General features: G+C 47.0%; 1 protein-coding gene across 1 annotated transcript in view; it reads right to left on the minus strand.

Moving 5' to 3' along the window:
- Positions 1 to 21,502, minus strand: part of AFAP1L1 (actin filament associated protein 1 like 1) — a gene marked incomplete at both ends in the record, with an annotated part of 71,672 nt that overhangs the window by 42,056 nt on the left and 8,114 nt on the right. The window contains 4 exon segments of the mRNA XM_079702380.1: positions 477 to 585; positions 1,239 to 1,336; positions 2,139 to 2,222; positions 3,259 to 3,387. Coding sequence (XP_079558506.1) covers positions 477 to 585; positions 1,239 to 1,336; positions 2,139 to 2,222; positions 3,259 to 3,387 — 420 coding nt within the window.

Consider the following 21,502-nt stretch of genomic DNA (forward strand, 5'->3'; position numbering starts at 1 on the left):
ATTCCACTGTGCTGCTGAATGATAGGATAACAACACACAAACATCTTATACAGGTTCAACTACACATGCTGCGTCATCCAAAAACCATAATAGAGTTTCTTGTATGTAATGTTAAGTCCCTGTACTCAAGCCAGTAGCACTCATCTGTGAACTCCATCCTAGTGCATTTATATGTGTGTATCTAGCCCCTTTCTTATTTTAAGGGTAGGGGAACAGAGGCCCAGAGAGGGGAAGGGGATTGTCCATGGTCACATAGAACTGGGACTAGAACCCAAGCCCCTAACCCCCAGGTCATGCCTACCAGCCCACCCAGGCTGTCACTGGAGAAGCCAGGTGCTCTGGTAGCTCCTCCTCAGTAGGTGGGGCATGGCTGAATGGTGCCAGGCTTGGAGCTCCAGCCCCAGCAGGACACACAGGAGCTTCAGGAGATGAGCCTTCTCCTCCGCACGCCCCAGCCCTCAGGGACAAGAACTTACTGTGGGAGCTGATATACTCGGGGGCCTTGCCAGGCCCCAGGGGAAGGGCCTCCTCATAGTAGTCCTCAGGTGGAGGCCTTTTGGGGAGCGGTGGAGGCAAGTCGGCTGCCTGAAGGAGGACAGAGGAGGTGTGTGAAACCCAGAAGGCCAGGAGAGCAGAGGGGAGCAGGCAGAGTGACAGGGAGGAGGCTGGGGGACAGGGAGCTCCTAGAAGGCAGGATGCAGTCTCTGAATATGAAAGGACGTCATGAGTGGTCAACAGTTGGTACCATTTATGGTGATGATGTTAGTGAATTATGCAGTTAACAGACAATGTTTGATGTGATTTGGGCCCCTTGTCCTAATTCCATGGCACCAAAGGGTAGGAACCCTAGATATGATCCAGACCTTCATTTTTGTAGCTGGAAAACTCAGGCTCAGAGACAGGAAGTGATATGCCACACAGCAGAAGGGAGGAGGGCAGAGGCCACCCATCTTGTGACCCAGAGCTTCCCCCATCACTCTTCCTGTGGTACTGAAATCGGAGGTTGGGGTGGGGACGTCCTTTGGGCCTGAAGGGACAGGTCAGTTTACCGCATTATCCCTGCTTGGCACGGGCACAGTGAGCATGTCATGAGTCATTGAAATGTTCTCACAGTGCTTTTTCTGCCCTTGACCACCACACTGAAGAGAGAGACCCCCAGGAGGGTCCCCAGCATTAGCAGGGAGAGCTTTCCTTACCTCCTCCAGAGGAACAGAGGGCCTGAGAGTGTAAGAACTCACGTGTCTCAGAGATGGGCTCTTGGCTGGCTCAGGGGTGGCTTCTTTGCAGGACTCCCCGTCGTCCTCTGTCATGTCTCGAAGGTCGCTCAGGTCACAGTCTATGCAGGGTCAGGCCATTGGGACAGAGAAAGTGGAGGATGAACATGGCAGAGTGAGAAGAGGGCTAGATTTGGGGTCAGGAAGCTCCACCACCTCCTCCATTAGTGACCCTGGTCAAGCGACTTCATCCCTCTTACCTGTAAAGTGATCACAATGATCCCTGCCTTGTCTAGCCCCCAGTTTTATCGAGAGGATCAAATGGGATAATACTGTTTGGTACAGTGCTTTGGAAACTTTCAAGGGTTATGTAATGAAGGCATAGTGTTTTCCCAAAGTCTGTCAGTCTCTAAGTCCTCTCATCTGACCCGTAGCTTTCTCCCTGTGTTGAATAGTGCTGTCTTCCCTCAGGATAGATCCGGGATCACACACACCCTGCACGCAGCACTGCTCAGCTGCTCCCACGCCCTTGGCGCCTCTGCTAGTCCTCACAGCTCCATTTACTGCTGAGCTGTGGAACCACTCAACTCACAGACCAGGTAGCTACTAAGATGGATGTTAGCAGCAGACGAGATGACGCCCTATGGGTCAGCCTTCTTTGTACTGCGCATTTATCCCTACCTTTCCTCAGATCTCAGGGATGATTTCCCATAACTGTACGGATTTGTCTAGATTTTCAGACCTGGCAGGGCCCAGAAAGGCAAAGGGACTTTCCCAAAGTGACTCAATGTTGTAATGTTAGAGCCAGGCCCAGATGCAGGTATTTTCCCGCCCAATCCGGGGACCGTTCCAGAGACTGGGGCAGTGGACACGCATGTGGGGGAAAGGACGGCTTCCAGCAGAGGTCAGGAGAGGGCTGCTTACCAAATTCTTCAAAGAGGGACTCCACAAAGCTGGGCCCCGAATGGAGGTCCGCTGTGTTCACATACAGGTAGGAGACTTCTTTGGCTGTGAGGAAGGAGGAGAGCAGGCCCTCAGTGAGGAGGGAGGGGGCCCAGGGCCGCTGCTGATGGCTGAGGACGGCCAGCTCACCCTGCCCACTTGGACTTCTATCCCACACAGGACACAGCACTCAGGTTGCAAAGCATGTGCGTAGCCTAAATCATTTCCCTGCTTTCAAACTTTGCTTCCCTTTTTACATTGTTATTGAGGATCTCCTTCTCCAAGTGAAAGGATGCCCAGAGCCCAGTATAGAGAACAGAGTAGAGGGGCTGCTTTGGGGACAGTCATCAAACTGCTTTGCTGCCCCTTTCATCCTCCAACAGTCCTGTGAGGGTGGCCGATGACATTGACCCCTTTTGTCGCTGGGAAGTGAGGCTCAGTGTCACCCAGTGGTGACTTCCCCCCATGTCACTCAGACCCCTTCAACCCTGCGGGACATGATACAGCTCATTAGAGTTTCCTGAGCTCTTGATGTACACATATCATCTCTTGGGCTCACTTGAGGTTGGGGAAAAGGCTGGAACAGATGAGGAGGCTTTGCTGCTGAGCACACAGCGAGGCAGAGAGGCTGTGGGGAATAGAGGGGGAGGCACGAGTAGAGATGGGGGCAGGTATGCAGTTTATAAAGGTGAGGGAGTGTGTGAGTGTGCATCTGAGTGTAGGAGTGTGTGATGTGTATGTGATGAGTATATGAGTGTGTTGCATGTGAGAGAGCATGTGGGGTGTGTTGTGTGCGATGTGTCTTTGTTACTATGTGAGGTCTACGTGAGAGCATGTTTTGTGCGTGTGAGTGTGGTAGCAGTGTGTACACGAGTGTGCGTGGCATGTGTGTTGTGTGAGTTTGTAGAGGGCTGGGGATGGAGGAGGACAAAGAGCACAGTCAGGGCTGTGGTGGAGAAGGGCTGGAGTGGATGGGGATGCTGGCTAAACCATGAAGAGAGGTGAATGCCATGCTGTGCGGTTTAGGCTTCCTCCTGCCAGCAGGCCCTGGGGAGTTCCTGAGGGCTCTCGAGGAGCTCTGGGCGGAGTGCTGATGGCTGACCTGGGAGGGGCTGCAGGCTCTGCAGGATGGAGGCCACAGCCATCTTCTTCTCCAGGGTGGTGTCGCTGAGGTACTCATGGTCCAGGAGGCTGAGCAGCCCTGTGAGCTCGGGGAGCAGCTGCTCCAGCACTGAGGAGGAAGGCCCATGGAGCATGGTCATGGCTCTATGTCCAGGATCGGGGCCCGCCCCCACCCTCCAGGACCCAGGGAAGCAGGGGCCAGAGGACGGGGCCCAGGGCAACAGGGAGACCTCGGAGGCCCTCACACAGCTGTCCCAGCGCTGGCCACCAGCCTCCCTGGGGAGAGCTCTGCTCAGTTAACTGTGACGTTTTTCCGGCCTCCTCACTCTGCCTCAGACCTCATTCTGGGCTTGGCCTGAGGACTGAACCTCCCAGGTAGCCTGAGCGGAGGCACTTAGCCCTCTCTTTGTCCCAGCCTGCCCTCTGCTTTGCAGGTCTAGGGGTCCTTCCTCACTGCAGCTCGAGGGTCAGTGCAGGTCCCAGGCAGGAGCCCTGGCTGTCCAGGACACAAGGCAGGAAGGAAGCCTTCCTGTCCCATCAGTCCATACCCTTCAATCTCTGGAACCTTCTGTTTCCGGTGGCTTGACAGGAGCCAAACTAAACATTAACCCTTCCCACCCCTGGCCCAAAACTCTTGTTGCTCTTCTTTTTTCCATGCTACACCAGTGTTTCTCAAACTTAAGTGTATATAGGAATTACCAGGGGATCTTGTCAAAATGCAGATTCTGACTCAGGAGGTCTGGTGTGGGGCCTGAGATTCTGCATTGCTGACAAGCTCCCAGCTAAAACTGATGGTGCTGGTCTGAGACCACACGGAGCTGCAAAATCCTAGAGCACAGAGTCCTTTAAAAAGACTGGAGCATGCCAAGACCATGATGTCATCAATGTCTCCCTGTCCCAAAGCAGTATCTTGGGACTTGGTTTGCCTTAGAGCTGAAGACCAGCTTCTTTACAGTAGTAGTATTGTCCTCCTTTGCAACTTGCCAGTCACTTGTGCCTAATAATATGAGCTGACGTGTGTTGAATAAGTATTCCGAGCTGTGCTAAGTCCTTTCATACTTATTGTCTTATTTAAATCTCATAGCGTACATTTTATTATCTCCATTATATGGAGGATACAGCTACGGCTCAGAGTTTAAACAACTTCTCCAGTGCCACACAGCCAGCAAAGCTTCAACTGAATCTGGTTCCCTCACTCTATACTTTAAACCATGGCACTAGATGGCTTTGCAGTATTTTATAGGATCCTGCCAAGTTTTGAGATTGGTCCAATGATCATGCCCATTTTTTAGGTGAAGCAACTGAGGTTCAGAGAAGATAAGTAACTTGCTTGAAGTTACACAGACAAGCAGAAGAGCCAAGATTTAAGCCCCAATCTCTTGACTCCCAACTCCACGTGCTTCTCCCCACCAGGGCCCTCCTGAGGAAATGGTGAGACTCTGACTTGCAGCTACAGGTCTGGATGTGTAAGAGGGGCTGTAACATGGTGCATAAGAGAATCACTCCTGGAGCCAGATTTCCTGGGTTCACGTTCAGGCTCGATTATTCATCAGCTGTGGACCTTTGGCAAGTTACTTAACCTATGACTCAGTTTCCCTCTCTGTAAGGTGGTGAAATAACAGCACCGCCTCATAGGGTTGCTGTGAGGATTAATATTGCCACGTGTGGAAGCTGCCTTGCCCTGAACATAGTAAATCTTACCACAAGTCAGCTATGATTACTGTCATTATAGTATCTGCCATGCTGATCTGTGCTGTGAGATGTGAATATCTGTCTCCCTCAGGAGGAGGGAGAGGCCGTGAGGCTCTGGCAAGTGTGAACGGTACTATGAATCTCAGCTTTCTTAGCATCTATTATGGGGCCTGCTCAGAGTGGGTGCTCTATGTATGTTAGATGAGAGAGGGGATGGAGAGATGACCACTTTTTTAAAAAATAGAAATTTTATGTACAGAGAGTGGCACTTGTTGGAAAAATGTGATGTCGTAATCTCTCTGTGCCATTCCAACATCACCTCAGATTTGCTGGAAATGAGCTCAAGGCTGATACTGACAGCTACCACCTCGTGGGCTCTCTCTACCTCTGGGCCCTGAGGTAGGGGCTTTCCACACCATGTTTCATCTCATCCCCCCAACACGCCTGTGAGTAGGTCCTACTGGGACACCTGTTTTCTAGGAGATGACGTTGAGGCTGAGGGAAGCCGTGGGACAGTTGCACAGCTTGAAAGAGGAGGATCCAGGCTGATCCCAAGTTTGCGTGATTCCTGGAGCTGCTGTGTTGTACACCTCCAGGCCTCACTCCACAGCCCACGTGAGGGGCCTCGAGGCCCTGCTCCCTCCAGGGCCGGAGCCCCTGCAGTGCCACTGGGCGAGGGTTCTGGAGGGACAGCTCTCTCTTTGAAGTAGGAAATCATTTAAAATCATTTTAGCCAAGTTTTATCTGTTTTGGAGGAAATCTTTTCAAATGGAAACACAAACCTCTCTGGCACCAATAGACACACCAAAAGTCAGTTAACTGTATTCCAAAATATGTCCTGATTTGCTCTAATTATGTGCCAGTCTGGCCACTTGGGGGAATTAGAAAATGAGTAAGATATTGTTCCAGTGGCATTCTGTCTCTCTCTCTCCCTCCCCCTCTCTCTCTCTCTCCCTCTCATTACTCACCAGGGAGGCTGTGGAAAATGCTATTAAGGAAGGCACCAGAGGGTAACCATGAGAGCTTTCTTGTGGCCTGCAGCCATGGTTCATGTTTGAAAATCCATGACGCTACCCTGCTATTATTTAGGAGTGTCAAGGCTATAGAATGCAGTGGCCGTTTATCTCTCTAACCAGTGGTTCTGAAACTTTCTGGACTCAGGATTCCTCTACACTTTTAACAATTATTGAAGACCCCCAAAGAGCTTTTGTTTTGTGGGGGTTATATCTATCAGTATTGAGTTTATTAACACTTAAAACTGAGAAAAACTTAAAACACAAAAGTATATAGTCACACATTCCATTAACCTTCAGAGTTACCACATCATCACACATTATGTAACCTTTGGAAAACTCTACTGTGTACCCATAAGACAATGAGAGTGAAGAGGGCATATAAGGTCTTAGTACCATATAAAAGTAGGTTTGACCTTGGGGACCCCCCAAAGCATCCCTATCCCCAGCCACACCTTTCTGAGAATTGCTATCCTTCAATAAATGACCTCAGATTGCTAAGCTTTTTGTATTCCTTACATCAGTCAGTCAGTCTGTCTGTCTGTCTTTCCCTCCCTCCCTCCCTGCTGCCCTTCCTTTCTTTCTTTTTTTTGGCTGTGAGTTTCCAAGGATTTCTTGCTGCTATCAGCAAGTGCCTTGTGGGCAACATTCTGGCTTCTAAAAGCTCTCCTGCTTCTAAAGTAAGAACAACTAGTTTCTGAGTGAGTTCTCTGCATTTAAAAACATGAGTCTTAGTACCCAAGCTTTGTAACACCTTTTTTTGTTTTTGTTTTTCCTGGTCCTTGGTGGGATTCCTGACATGGGCCCTTGACTTCTAAGTGTTTTTCGTTTAACCGAGTTGTGATCACAAAAGTCCAAACAGAGCAAAGGAGGGAGCTGAGTAATCTGGGAGCAGCACATGGGGAGTCAGGAGCTGCCTGGCCCTAGTGGCACTGGTTTCTGCAGCCTGGGAACTGGCAGGCAGCAGGTGGCGGCAGGAGAGTTACATAGCGATCCTAAAGTACAGTTGGCAGAGGGAGTGTGAGCCCTGGGAGAAAGCTCAGCTTGTAGCATTAATGGGCAAGAATCCTTCCTTGAGCTGAGCAGTTACCATTGTGCTGGGCAGTTAATGCACATTATCTCATTTAATCCTCACAAACCACACAAGTCTCTCTATCTATGTTCTAAGCGGGAGGAAACGGAGGCTTAGAGAAGTGAGGTCACCCAGCCAGTAAGCTGTAAGGCCAGGCTCTCTGACTTCAAAGCTTGCACCCCTGTGCCTGAATCCTCCACCAGAGGACTTGGGCTCAGAGAAGGGGAGGCCAGGTGGAGCAGGGAGGAGGCGGGTGGTCCCTCAAAGCCTGCCTGCTGAGCTGGGTCATGACTTCACTGGGGCTCCTGACCTGGAGGTCCTCTCACTGGATGGATTAGAGACCCTTATTGTGGGGCTGAAATCCTGCTCAGTGGGCCTTTCTCCACTGGGCCCATTGAACTTTAGAGCCCTAAGTGTGTAGATCTCAGAGAAGAAAAACAAGTGACTCAAAGCTGATACCTGACTTACCAGTGGAATGTCATCCCAGGGAGAAACTTATACATCATGGTTACAAGAAAGCTTCCAGCCAGCGCTCCACTCTTTAAAGACAATACAGAACTCTCCAGCTAGCTTTCAGGTGTGGTGAATACAGATGTGCCTTTGATGGCACCTTCATCTTTAACACCAGAGAATTCAAACCACAGGGACTTAAACCATCAAAGAATTTAATTTGGAGAGAAATCATATGCATATAATGATATAATGCTTATGACAAATGGTCATACCCTCTCCCAGGGGGTTTGCTGGAAGTGCAGATTCCTGGACCTCCTATCTGAGAGTCTGATTCAGTAGGCCTTGTACTGGGACCCAGGAATCTGCACCTCCAGGTGATTCCAAGTTTCAACCTCTGAAAAATACTCCACCAGAAAACATACTAGAGGGCATGGCTGTGAATATAAAGAATGTGGGAAGACCTCCCTCATTCCTTAAAAAATTATCATTAGCTATCCCCTTCTGAAATAACTGAGAGTCAAGGTGGGAATAAGAGCCCCTACAGAAGATTGCAACTAGCTGGAACGTGGAGTCTTGCTTAGAAGAGCACAGTGATTAGGGCTTTGGGGTGAGACCTCTGTGAATTGGAATTCTTGTGCTGCCACTTCCGAGCTATACAAAGATGGGCACATTAGAGAACTCTGAGCCATGGTTTTCTCATCTGTAAAGTGAGAATAGGATCCCAGTCTCCTAGGCTGGGAGAACTAGGTAAGGTCATGCTTGCAAAGCACTTTGTTTGGTGCTGTGCCTGGAGCCAGCACTCATCAATGAGGCCATATTATCGTTGTTGCTGCTTCCTAATATTCCCCAGAACTATGCAAACTCCCGAGTATTGACCAGATAGTATTTAGCAACAGATTTGCTATAGTTGTTGTAACAGGCTTTATGAGGGCACATCTTAATCTGTGTTTCAATCATAGTAGATGCCCAACAAGCATCTATTCGTTGAACACAATATTTTGATGACCTAGTCCAACCCTCTAATTTTAAAGATGTGGAAAGTGAGGATTCAAGACTTAGCTTAACTTATTTGACTTAGCAACGGTCACACAACTAATTGAAAATGAGTATCTAGTGTTAAATTTACCCTAGGCTTGATGCTTAGATAAGTCACAGAAGAGTGGCTGAGAGCACAGGCTGTGCACAATCCGGGTCCCCCTCCCAGCTCTGCCATTTTCCGCTGTGGGGAAATATCTTAACTTTCCTTAGCGTCCAGTTCTTCATCTGTAAACAGTGGGGGTAAAACAGTAGCTGCTGCACATGGTCACTGGAGAGATGAAATAAAAAGATACATATGGTGCTCAGTGCACTCAATGGTGTTTCCTTCATTTGTATGTAATCTCCCAGCAGATTCAGGTGTGGTGCTAGGCACAAGGGAGGGGGGTTCCTGGGGCAAGAGGACATTGTGGGACTCTGTAAGCCCCACCACGTGGACTGTTCACAGCCCTGGGCCTGACACTGAGCACAGGTGGTTATGGCGGTCGGAGGTGGTAGGGCCCTCTTCCTCAGAGTGCTCCCATCCCAGGGGCCCCCTCCATGCCACGTGGAGGGACAGCATCTTTCAGTTGGAGGGGCAATAATGCAACCCAGAATCCTGTCCCTGCCGTCCCCAGTCAGGAAAAATCTCCTTCACCAATTCCTACCCCACCCCCCTCCCACCTTTGCTCCTGGTCCAGGTCATCTCTGCTCTCTGTGGGCAGCTAAGGGCATCAGGACAGGGTTGCCTGTTATGACTAGATTTTATTTAGAACCATGAATACATTTCACAGATCTTGTTTGGTTTAGTTGAGCCTTAGGGAGGTACAGTGAATTCCAGTGAGGAAAAACCAGGAAGAAATGGTCTAATCATTGTTTATAAGTCTTCACTCTTTTACCAAGTGGGATAGACAGGCACAGAAACCCGAGAGGGGTGATAGTTGTTCTCTGGGATGCAAAAAAGTTTGCCAAATAAAATTAGAAACCTACTTAGAAATATATCTAAGATTAGACCACTCTCTGTGTATTGTTCCTGGTGAATACCCAGCTAAGACTAAGATCAGTTTTCTCTCTGCTCCTCCACCCTCCCCACCTAAGTGAAATCAACATGAGGTGGTAGAGAGCAGAAATTTAAGCTACAGACAAAAAGCACTGCCACTTGTTTTCAGGATCGCATCCCTGGTGCAGCCTAAGTGAAACCTTTAAGCAAAAGGCCTTCATCACAGCCAGTATTGGGTTCTAGTGAAAGGAAGGTCCGATTTATTTAGAGATCTCAAAGGTAATAACTCTAATTTCCATGACAAAAGTCAAGTGAATAATTCATCTTCAGCAAACCACAGGAATAATAAACCCTGTTTGGGCTCCTACCAAGCTAGCCGGTGGGCACTTTGACTTGTGATCTCATTCCTGGGCACCTTTTAGTCTCTGGAGTTCACAAAAATTCTTGGAAACAGCTTGCAAGTTACAATTTCATTAAATGCAAAGCAGTAGGACGAAACCAATTTCTCTTTTCCCCATTTCACTACTTGACAAGCCTCTTTAGGACAAAGATAACTCATCCTTCTTTGTTATCAAAGTCAGAGAAAATGCAACCAGCATGATTTAAAAATGGAAATAGGAAGAGTTGTCAGAATGTGGTTTTATGAAGGATATGCAGTTTTTCTTTTGGTTCACTCAAATTTCCTTTCTCATTTCCCAACCACAAAATAACCCAGTTTCCATCTCATAAGGGCTCCTTACCTGGAGAAAGAACCAGTGCATTACTTAAAAATTTTTTGATCATGATTTTAGAGATGACTTTTAGTATACTGTTTAAACAAGCTAGCACATTAATGAGGTATGACCTATTATAGCACTGGGGCGGTAACTGACCTTGGAAAGGAAAGCAGTATACTTAGCAGGTGTGGTCTCAATAGTTGGGTAGGAGGAAGGAAGGAAAGAGGAGCCTTTTCTGTGGCTTCCAACCCTGCAGGCCCTTCCAGACAGACCTCCCTCCAGGCTGCTTTATGCTATGTTCCTCAGCCTCTTAACCCCAGGTCTTTGCATATGCTGTTCCCTCTTCCTGTCAGAATTCCCTTCTGCTAACCAGTAATGGCCCCCTTCAATCCTCTACTCACTCATGACTTCCTCACGGAAACCTTCCCTGTCCTCTTGACCACATACATTCCCTCTATTTTATGCTGACATAGCATCACTCTCCCTGTGGTACTTATCATGGTGAAATGTTACACTTTTCACTGGTCTTCCGGATCCCTGGATGCAAAACCCATGGATGCAAGACCCATGGGACTGACTGTGAGGGACTTGAGCATCCGAGGATTTTGGTAGCTGCGAGGGTCCTGGAATCAGTTCCCTGCAGATACCAAAGGATGGCTGTATTTAAGTCTGTATTTCTCTGATTAATGTCAGTTTCCCCCACCTGAGCCTTAACTCCTTGAGGGTAGGAATAGTGCCAGCGTCTTCTGGTGCCTGACACAGAATAGGTGCTTAAGTATTTGTGGAATGAGTGAATTCTTGAAGCAAAGTTTTCCTAAGACTTGATAAAGTCTAACAGCTAGTCAATGTGATTTTAAAACCATGTCTGTCCTCATGGTGACTCAGGATAGTAAGAAGATGCTCGAAAAAAAAAAAACCCCACAGGTAACAAAAAGCCCCAGGGCACAAAAGGGAGCAGAAGCCCAATTTCTCATGTGGCTAAGCTCCTCAAACCCTATTTGGTTGAACTTGTAACCCTTGTGTGAATATGGCTGCCAGTTGGTTTACTGATGGGTATTTTGTAATTGGTGGATTTTAACCCTAACAAATAAATGGTAATAATTAACATTAATATATGAACTACTTGAGTTCAAGTCTTTTTCCCCATTTTCTAGCTGTGCACCTTTAGGACACTTATATAACCACCCAGTGCACATCATTGGTGACCTATGAGCATATCTACCTCAGCAGTGGGAATGGGCCCTAGAACATGAGAATGTGCCTTAAACAGTGTCTGGCACATAGTAAGTACTGAATAAATATTAGCTATTTGCATTACTCTTCCTTTACTATTATATGTCATACCTTGCTTCAAGAGATTTACATGTGTTATTTACATAATTATTAATGAAATCCATAATTTAATTCTTACAGGGGTGGGAACTGAGGAATGCAGAATGGGAAGACTACTGAGGCTACTTAGAGATGCCTCTCCCAGTGCTCCTTCAGGATGCTGCTTCCATCTATGTTAAGCCCTGGGTTAACTGCAGAGAGGCCCTCAGTCACACAGGTGAGGCGGGTGGAATTGCCCCTTCACTTCGTGGGTACAGAAATCTCTCCTTCCCCTGCCCACAGTCTCTTCCAAGTTACTGCAGATCTACCCATCTGGGGCCATGGAGATGTTTCACTTCCTTCCTCTGAATTTACAAGCACTTCTCTGAGTCCAAATGAAGGCCAAACAGTGGGCAGGACGTTGGAGGGGACCTCACTGGTTGGACTAGCATTGTTGATCACTAAAACAAACACTTCCTGTTGTCCCAGAGCATACAGGGAAGACCATGGTTCATGTGGGCTGGAAAAGAATGAAAAAGGAGCAGCAAAGAAACCCAGCTGCAAAGCCACTGCCTTGTGCTGACTGCCTTCCAGGAGTTAAATATAGCTCCTGTGTGAGGGAGGCAGAGGGGGTGGCGAGGTCACCTTGAAAGGCTTTTGTGTGTGTTAATTACAGCTTATGCAGGAAACTGAATATCCTTCATGCTGAAGAAAATAGTACAGTTTGACTCCCTGGGAGAGAAACCCAGAATCCTTAGGGAAGTGGTAAAGAAGAGTGGAAGATTTGGGATTTGGTAGGAGAGTATCTGGTTTGGGTTCTCACTCCTCCTACTTGCTAGTGTGGAATCTGGGGTAAGTCAGTCAGCCCCTCTGAGCATCATTTTCCTCTTCTGTTAAGAAGGGATTTAGAATCCCCACGTGCAGGTTTGTGGGAGGGGAAACGGGGAATGGTGGGGTAACAGTTTGTAAACTGTAGGGATTTTTACTGGGGATGGACACGTTCCTCTGTAGCACAATTCTCTGATGTACTCGTTTCAGGAAGACAGGGAGGCAAGAGGTCAGGGAGGTTGCAGGTCAGTGGGGAAGCAGGTTGTGGGGATGTTTTGGGGTGACTCACTTCCTGGGAATCATCAGGCCAGGGTGACAGGCTCAGGGAAACACCCTGCATCTTAATGGCCTTTTGAGCAGCAGCTCTGCCCAGGTCTTGTCATCCACCAGGACAGCTCTCGTTCTGGACACCTTGTTTCTCAGCCCTGGGCGGCCAGGGAAGCGGTAGCTCCCTCTCATCAAGACATTTCCAGACAGGAGGGGGTGGGGCAAGCCACTGACTTCCGAGGAAATAAGTTTTGGCTGTGGGACTGGGCTCTCCCAGAATTGTTCCTTTGTGTGCAGATTCCTCCCTGTTTAGCTCACAAAGGAAATGGTTCCAGGAGGAAGTGGAAAACTGTGACACACACATGCTCACGCCTCACACACAAGATGGCAGCTGTTTCCATTTGCGGCAGTCCCTATCATCTCCTTCACTAAAAGGAGTGGCCTGGGATACCCAGCGATAAAGGCAGGTCGTATTTTTGAGCTCTTAAGTCATGTTCAAGATGTTATGCTAAGCATTTTGCATGGACTGCCTCATTTAATTCTCATAATGGCCCTGTGAGGTAGTTGCTGTTCTTCACCCTCTGTTTTACACATGAACCAAATGAGGCTCAGAGAGGCACAGTTGTTTGTCAAAAGGCACATGGCAAGCAGAACCAAGATTCAAACCTAGACCTAAGTCTAAGGCCTAAACTTCCAGTTGCTGCATCATAATTCCTTCTTGCCGCCTTCTTCTAACAGAGGTTCCCTACCTCCAAAGCTTGATGGAACCAGCAGTGAGTAAGTCCCTCACGACCATTCCCCAATGGTGCCCATTCATAGGATGGGTGCATGGTCTGAAGCCTAGATGGGGCTGGGCTTTCTGCTTCTGAGAAGTCTGAGTTTGAGGACCCATCTCACCAATAGCCTGGGACAGACATTGAAGATGTCTGGCTAGGGGTTTGTGAATAATGCACATCATAATAAAGATATCCAAGGATGGCAGTGAACATTTATTGAACACTTCTTACAATCTGGGCTCTGGGCCTAACACTTTTATTTCTTTTTATAAATTAGGACTTCATGTGGACAAAACTTCGGTTAATCCTAATCCTTGCTTCATGAGACACTCATCACTGGTCCATGCATGCTCCACTTTTATTTAGTTATTTATTTATGTAATCAGTTATTTTTGCTAATGTAGTAAGTACCCACAAATCTACCATTCAAAGCAAAAGCCTGAATCCAGATGATATCATCATCTAACTATGATCCCATGCTTCTGCTTCCCCCTCCAACCTAACTGCCATCCTGAATGCTGTATTCAACACATCCTTGCTTTCCCTTGTAGATTGCAACTAGATATACCCATACAAAATTTTAGTTGTTTTAAACTTTATTAAAATGGCATAATGCTATAGGTAATCTTTTGTGACTTTTTCCTTTACCATGATACTGCTAAGGTTTATCCATATCATTGCCTGTCATTGTGTTCATTCATTGTGCTGTATGATATTCCACTGTGGGAAGGTTCTCCATGCCTAACACTCTGCCTATTACGTTATTTAATCTTTGCAACAACCCCATGTGGTAGGAGCTCTTCTTATCACAGTTTTACTGACAAGAAACTCTGAGCCCTAGAGAGGTTAAGGAACTTGCTGGAGGTCATAGGTGCCAGGTTTGCATCTTTCTGGCCCCCACTGTATGCTGTATTTTGGTGTAGAGGAGAAAGCATAGGAACTAGAGCCAAAAGCCCCGGGCTCGAGGTCCAGCTCCACACTTACTGGCTGTGTGGCCTTGGGCAAGTTGCCTCATGCCTCTGAGCCTCAATTTCCTCAACACTGAAGTGGGGTGATGGTAACTGCCCTATCTACCTCTCAGGCCTGTTGTGAGACTCAAATTTTACAATGTCTGTGAAAAGTGACAGCACTCTGTAAACTGAAGTTTTGTAAATCGGTACATTGTGATTAATGATCTATGTGCCATCTGCTCCCCTCCCCACCAGTCAAACAAAAGTAACCTGTGTAGGATTCAAGAGATGAGACTGAATAGCATCCCTATTCAGAAAGGCAAGGATTAGGTTGACAATCAGCCCACAGAAGTCTTAGTGTGATTAAAGAATCAGAAAATCGTCAGTAGAGGCCTCAGGCTGCACTAATGGGAACAGAGTATGTATTTATCTTTGTTCTGTTCAATGGAGTTTAAAAAAAATATTACTTTGGGCTTCCCTGGTGGCGCAGTGGTTGGGAGTCCGCCTGCCAATGCAGGGGACGCGGGTTCGTGCCCCGGTCCGGGAGGATCCCACATGCCGCGGAGCGGCTGGGCCCATGAGCCATGGCCGCTGAGCCTGCGCATTTGGAGCCTGTGCTCCGCAATGGGAGGGGCCACAGCAGTGAGAGGCCCGCGTACCGGAAAAAAAAAAAAAAAAAAAAAAAAAAAAAAAAAAAAAAAAAAAATATTACTTTTTTTTTTTTTTTTTTTTTTTTTACTATTTCTTACCTATTTTCAATATCTGAGGCCCTACCCCATTACTCTTTGCTTGTGGTGTTTCCTCTGCATGGCTTGTTCTCCAACCACTATCCCCTATTAGCTGTGTGACCCTGGGCAAGTTACTTCACTTCTCTGTGTCACCTCATCTGAATAGTGGGGATAATAACAATACCTACACCTTACAGGGCTGCCATGAAGATCCAGTGAGGTGTTATATGGACTGTTTAGAACAGTTCCTGACACATACAGAATTGACTATTGTTATTATTTAAAATCTCCCCTACTCCCCCGAGAGTGCCCACTTATTTTTTGACAATTGGTTTAGAGGCCACTTCCTCCAGGAGGCCCATCCTGCCTTCCTGCACAGGTAAGGTCACCCTGTTATAGCCTCCAGAGCAGACAATTTGTTCAGCGTCCTCCCTTAAAGTGTGAACAGTGAGAGTAGGGATGATGCCTGATTTAATATCTGCCACTGCTGCCCAGTGCCCAGTACCGTAATGGGCACACAGCAGGTGCACTGCAGAGGGATTAACTAACAGCCCGAATTCAGAGGAACAACCACACACGAAGGAGGGGGCTATTAATCCTGTCTATGACAACCATCTCCAAGAGCAGAAGGGCTCATGGGGATGGGGGAAGAAGGAAGGTGGGGCAGACTTGTTCTCTGGGGCTCTGGAGGGCAGTCCTGGAAGAGTGGTGGCCGCTTAAGACCATATTATTAGGTTCACTGTATATAGGAACTCTCCAGAAGTCTGAACTAAGAAGAGAGCCAGGTGGGCTGAGCCCAGGTGGACAGTGCCTTGGCAGGAATGTGGGGGGATGTGAGTCGGTGGGTAACTGTGACACTGGGTGACTGGGTTGAGAAACATGCAGAATCACACCTGGGATTTGTCCTCCCTAGCCCAGCGACCCGAGGCAGGTGACGTCAGTTTTCTCATCTGTGAAGCAGAGGTAAGGAGAGCAGTCATATCAGAAGGTTGTGGTGAGCAGAAAGGGAGATAATGTATGAAAAGTGTGAAGCTCTGTGCCAAGTACATATGAAACCTTCTGCAAAGGTTGGTTATTACTATTAATGTTGTTGCTGTTGCTAGTAATCACAGGGGATTCAAGCATTACCCAGAGGTTAGTCTAGACATTCTAGATGGGAGGCTAAATGTTAGGCTCAGAATGGCCACCCTGACTGCTGCCCAGGTGGAAGGTCCACCCTCTTCCCTCTCTTCCTTCCTTCGCCTTGCCTGCAAAAGCCTTCCAGTGGTAACCTTGGATTATGTTCTGGGCCAGGTCCCTGCGAATGCAGCCCACAGAGAGCCCAGCCACCCCGGGCAGGCTTTCGGCGATGCCTAGGGTGATTCCTGCCTCCAGGGCTGGGGGTGGGATCAAGAAAATGATGGTTGAAGGTCCTGGGAAAGAATGTCTTGAGTCTTAAAGAACCCCAGACAGATGTCTCCTTTGCTCTCCCATTAGATCAACAATTCTATACACTGAACTCTATTTGAAAATGGACAGAGTGTGAAGTTTTATGTTTCCCTGTTCTTAACTTAAACATGAAGGTGAGTTAATCTTACACAATTTGCTGCTCACCTGCAGTATTTGCTGTAGTTCCTAACTGGTCTCCTCTCTTCAATCTCTCCCTTTCTACTCTGATGTGAGCTTTCATTGCCCCCAAATGGCAACACATAGCATAACCCCCTCCTGCTTGTACCTTGTCAATAGCTCCCCAGGGCCCAGATACCAGTTTCCTTTGTGACTCAGATGATGAAAGATCTTCACATGCTCCCTGTATTCCCTGTGGTTTATCATCATTCCCTCTGTAATTCCATCCCTTCCCAGGATGGGCAGGCAAGAAGTGATAGGGAAAGCATCAGAGAGAGAACTTGGAATCCATTCTGATTTTTAAAGAAAGGCGATCATTTGTAGACCTGTAGTTTAAGCATTAACTTTTTTTTTTAATTGTATGCTTCCTGCATGCTGAGCGCTTTCCTTGCACAAATCCAATTATCCCCATAGTAGACAGGAGATTGTTATCTCCATTTTTAGTTGAAGAAACTGAGACTTGGGATTAAGTGGAAGGAGTAGAGCTGGGATTCAAGCCCTGGCAACCTGACACTGCAGCCAGTGCACTCAGCTCCCACATTATGCTGCCTCTATTATTAGTTACCAGTTACACTCTCAGTTATGGACCTGGATGATAAGGCCCTACTTGAGGCTCCATTTACCTCTACCTGCTTCTCTGGGCTGTAAGCATGCTGACCATTTTGTGCCCTAAGCATGGCTTCTGTGCCTCTCTTCTTTCTACTCTGACATTTTCTCCACCTGGAATGCCGTTCCCCCAGTGTTTCTGAGGTTCCTGGCTAGAAAGTGTCCCTTGAGTCTTCTGGGCCTTTATTTATTCTCTTTGATGGACACTTGCCAGATATGACCTCATGTCACAGGAATTGGTGACAGAGTCTTAGTTTCTCTGCCTCACTAGGAGATTTGGAGGTGCAGGGACCCTATGCTTCCCCTCTGTTACTCCTTAGAGCTACAGCTTTTTGCTGGCTGGAGGTGAGGAAATGCGATTTGTCCCTCCAGCTTCCCAGCGCACTCCTAGATCAGTTTTCTTCTTGGTTCAAGTAAAGCTAAAATAAAATCCCCCTTGGTTTCATATCAGCTGGATCTGCTCTTTGCAAACCCTTCAACAAGAATGGGCAGGAAGAATAAATATTTATTCTACAAATGAATAAATCTGATTCCATCTTCAAAAGAAAGCCTTAGTATAAATTATCATAATTTCTCCGTTCTAAGATTTCACTGATTTAAAGATATCTTATCTACTAAATAATAGCTATTTGAAAAAAAAATCAGAAAAATGAACAAATTAATATATCAAATTTAAGATACGTTCTGATTTAAAAAATATGTCTTGGTATCAATGAAATATTTTTTAAAATATGGTCCAATTCGATATTGATTTTTTTCTTTTGATTCTGGTGGTCTCAGAAAGAAGGCTCCAAGCCTTGACTAAATCACTGTGAAGCATGGGCAGGTGTCAGCCATGTCCCAGCCCTGAACCCCTGGGGGTTGCTGGGTCAACAAGGGCATGGCAGACCAATCATATACCAATGGCAGCCCTGAGGCCCCCAAGGCCAGTGGACAGGTTTTCTCCCCAGCAGAACTATGTCCATGCTCTGCTGACACCTCATGACCATGTTAGCGGTTCTGGGGAAAGCTGACTAGGAGTCCATCATGTGATCTTAGGCAAGACACCGCTGCTTGAGCCTCAGTTTTCCCAGTTGTAAAGTGAGAGGCATAAGATTAGATAGGCGGTTTCCAAATGTTCTTCAGATGGAGCTTTGGGATCTGGGAGGCTTCTTTAGGGGCTGCCTTTGGGAGTAGGAAGATGGAATGGACTGTACTCAGTATTTTCATTCCCACTTCCCCCAGAGCAAGTCTTTGCTTAAGATTTTGTTTGCAAAAAGTAGTTTGAAAAGCACTGGTAAATGGCATTCTGGCGTCTTTCCAACATTAGTCTTGAATATATACTCTTGTATGATCTAAGGGCAGTGCTTCATTCCTCAGCCTGGACACACCCTCAGAATCCTCATCACAGTGCTCCAGGCAGACACTCCCAGAATCACTGCAGTTTAATCCAGGGGTTGGCAAGCTTTTTGTGTAAAGGACCAGATAGTAGCTATTTTAGGCTTTTCAGGCCATGTGTGGGCGGGACCTCTGTTGCAAATACTCAATAGCAAGAAAGCAGCCATAGACAATACATAATGAATGCCCATGGCTGTGTGCCAATAAAACTTTATTTAAAAAAAGACATGGTGGACTGGATTTGGTCTACCAGCTGAGGTGTGCTGATACCTGTGCTATAATAAATACTTCAGTCTGACAGGTGAAGAAATTGAAGCCCAAGGAGGGGATTCAAGGAACTGGATTTGGTTGGAACCCCTGTCCCCCGGACAGCGAGCGTGCTTCCATCATTCCACACTGCTCACTTAGCCATGACCCTTACCCTGATTTGGATTGCGGGCATCTGAGATTACATGGTTGAGGGAATGGTGCCTGGAAAAGACACGTGCCCACTTCTCCCTCTCAGGATATCAGTTTTCTCCTCGGTTCTTACAGGGCTATAAAAAGCCCCTGAGCTTGCCTCCTGTGGGACGTGCTGTCGGTAAATTCCCCAGAGCTGGAATGACTGCAATGTGGTGCCACATTCTGCCCCCTCTGCAGCCTGACAGCTGTGCAGGGAGAAGAATCAGGCCTGGCAGGCTCTGCCTCTCCACCCCCACTTGGGGTGTGGCTGGGATTCCCCAAGTGGAATTTTAGACGGAGGACAAACCCTCCCTGGGCCCTCCTGGGGCAGGCTCTTTGCCAGTTCCAGGAGGATGAGTTTCTTGAATTCTAAACACCAAAACTCCAAGGGCCACAGTGGGAAGAGTGTAAAGGGTAAGAAACAAAAATCTCACACCAGCTGCCTGGCCATACCGTTCATTGATGGAGGGCGTCTATCCCGGAATTGTTTAGATCCCCTTTCCCTCCCATGCTTCTCACCTTGAAATCTTTACCTAGTAAGTCCTTGTGGCTTATCTGGCAAGTCCTTCACATAATTGACCTGGGAATGCCCCTCTCCACTGGAGAAGCAGTGGAGAGCAATGGTAAAGAATTTATGTTTGGAGGTGGGCAGGGCTGGGTGAATAAATTGACCTTTTTGAGCCTCAGTTTCTTCATCTGTAAAATGGGGATATTTTAAAAAATACATATACAACACATTTTAAGGTAGGTGCTGAAAATAAATTACAGTAAATAAACTTAAAATGCATCAGATGACAAAGTCATGATGAACATTCCCATCGAATTCTGTTGGGAGGTGGTGGTGGTGAGACTGCAGGGCTCAGGGAAGATAAATATCACAAATGTATCCAAAACTTCAAATTACCTATGCATTCACACACTGACATGGGCCACAAACATGCCTTCACAAGAACTGTACTTATTAGTCTACCACAGAACCAGATTTTGCCATAAACTACAAAATTTTTAATACAAAGTTGTATTTATATGTTTATAATTGATATACATGCCCTAGCCGTGATTTTAGAAAATAAAAGCTGTACTCTGTACAGACACTGTCCTCTCACAACTGCTGGCAACATTTTTGGATGGAATTTCTCCCCCAGTAAAATTAATGGCATATTTTATGTACATGAAAGTCAAACTGCATCAACTTCATGATTGTTGAGAGAATTAAATGGCTCAATGTACATATGTAAACTGCCTGACTCATGGTGAGCGCTCAGTTGGCTATTATTAAACATCTTCTATGTGCTAGACACTGGAAATGAGATGTAGAGACAGTCTCAGAGCACAGGTTCATATACACACAGAGGAGGCATTTAAGTTAGTACAATAAAATCTTCTAAAAGCTGAGACTGAGGAGGGTGGTGCTGACCCAAAGTCAGTGGGAAGGTCGAGGGAGGATGTGGCAGGTAGTTTTCATGGAGGTGATGCTGAGTGGTCTCTTTCAGGGAGAGGGACTGGCAGAGTCATCTTTTTGAACCTCAGTTTTTACATCTGTCCAATGGGGAGAATGTCTCAGCTGATCCCTTCACAAGGCTTTTGCCAGAGTTAAGAAAAGAAGAGAAACACAAGGCTGAAAGGGTTCCAGAGAAAGGATTTTAGTGGTCAATTCTCTGTTTGAATATCCCTGCTATTACACAGGTTCCTTCTGGCCCAGAGAGACCCCCCTGTGGATGACTGACGAGTGAGAGCATGCATGATTACCAGAGGTTGCCCAAGCGCCAAAGGAAGCACTCCATGATCAACAACCCTGACACTACGTGGGAATGGACACGACTGATGAATGTGAAAAGGTTTCTAGAATTTAAAAGCTTTATAAAAATATATGTACTTATATTGCAGAAGTGAGTGGCTGAGCCAGTGCTAGGACATGGGATTTCTGCTTCTGTGTCCAGATCCATTTCCCAGCTGGCCCTGTGTGCTGGCACATTTATTGGAGGTTTGTCTTCTCAGGCTAGAGTTCACAGACCCTGGGAGTCCACGGCAGAGGGCAGGGTGGGGTTAGGGAAGAAACCCCGAGAAAAAGACAGTGTGTCTCTGGAAGTCCACTGCACAAAGATTTTTTGGGGGTGTTTGTTCAGTTATGTTATGGACGATAATAGAAATTTGTTTGACTTTAGATAAAATGAGACATTTCAAGCTTTTGGAAAACACTTTGGGTAACAGACCCAAACCCTAGAGTTTCACTTGGTTGAAAAGTGTGAAAGGCAGTGCTAGAGCAAGTAATGGAATCAAGCAAGGTGTCTGAGCAAGGTCAAGGGTTATGATAAACCAGTGCACTAGAACAGTGAGCACATCAGACTCACGTGAAGCTTTTCAAGAAGTACACA

This window comes from Hyperoodon ampullatus (genome assembly GCF_949752795.1).
Source record: "Hyperoodon ampullatus genome assembly, chromosome: 4".
NCBI classification, from domain to species: domain Eukaryota; kingdom Metazoa; phylum Chordata; class Mammalia; order Artiodactyla; family Ziphiidae; genus Hyperoodon; species Hyperoodon ampullatus.